General features: G+C 46.9%; 1 protein-coding gene across 1 annotated transcript in view; it reads left to right on the top strand.

Annotated features, from left to right (window-relative positions):
- Nucleotides 1–549, top strand: part of LOC117948951 — a 9765-nt gene extending 9216 nt beyond the window's left edge. Inside the window, exon 14 of the mRNA XM_034878922.1 lies at nucleotides 543–549. Within this exon, the coding sequence (XP_034734813.1) occupies nucleotides 543–549 (7 nt within the window). The remainder of the gene's footprint in view (nucleotides 1–542) is intronic.
- The last annotated feature ends 482 nt before the right edge of the window (nucleotides 550–1031 follow it).

The raw sequence follows: 1031 nt of genomic DNA, 5'->3' as shown, positions 1-1031 counted from the left end.
ACACACACGCACACAGAGAGACACACACACAGAGAGACACACACACACACACACAGACGCACACACACACAGAGACACACACACACACACACACATAAACAGAGAGACACACACACAGACACACACACACTGTGACATACACACACACACTAAGAGACACGCTGACACAGTCACACACACGCACACAGAGAGACCCACACACACACACACACACACTGTGACACAAACACACACACAGACATTGTAACCTCGTTGTTGTTGTGTAACCTCGTTGTTGTTGTGTAACCTCGTTGTTGTTGTGTAACCTCGTTGTTGTTGTTGTTGTGTAACCTCGTTGTTGTTGTGTAACCTCGTTGTTGTTGTTGTGTAACCTCGTTGTTGTTGTGTAACCTCGTTGTTGTTGTTGTGTAACCTTGTTGTTGTTGTGTAACCTCGTTGTTGTTGTTGTGTAACCTCGTTGTTGTGTAACCTCGTTGTTGTTGTTGTGTAACCTCGTTGTTGTTGTTGTGTAACCTCGTTGTTGTTGTTGTTGTTGTGTTCAGGCTGTAAACCGAGTCCAGCAGGTTCCGACCCGTCCTGTGGTCTTCAGCCAGTCCCTCAGACCTCAGGGTGAGTAGTTTCTTATTCATTACTTCTGTCTGGGATATCAATACATATCTGAAACATGATGTTGATATCTTGACTGTAGACAACAGGGTTGATGATCTACAAGTTATTATAAAATAAATCCAGACGGCCAATGAGCTGTAAAAATGGCCTCAGGGCTCAGAGGGTTAAATGGATTCTGATTGGCTGCCGGTCTCTCTCTGCCGTGTTGTGTTCTCAGATGGATTCTGATTGGCTCGTTGTCTTCTTCTGGACCTGTAAAGCTTGTATTTCTAGTTCTTCTTCTCTCTTCCCCAGGGACGCTGCTGAGTCGACCCATGACCATCATCGGCAAAGGTCTGATGACGCCGGCAGCTCCGGCCAATCAGAGGAAGCTGAGCGACCCGGGGGGCGGGACCTTCAGGTGACTAGAAGTCTTCATCAGG

The sequence above is a fragment of the Etheostoma cragini genome, chromosome 8 (assembly GCF_013103735.1).
Source record: "Etheostoma cragini isolate CJK2018 chromosome 8, CSU_Ecrag_1.0, whole genome shotgun sequence".
Classification (NCBI taxonomy): domain Eukaryota; kingdom Metazoa; phylum Chordata; class Actinopteri; order Perciformes; family Percidae; genus Etheostoma; species Etheostoma cragini.
This window is presented reverse-complemented; position numbering and strand designations above follow the sequence as displayed.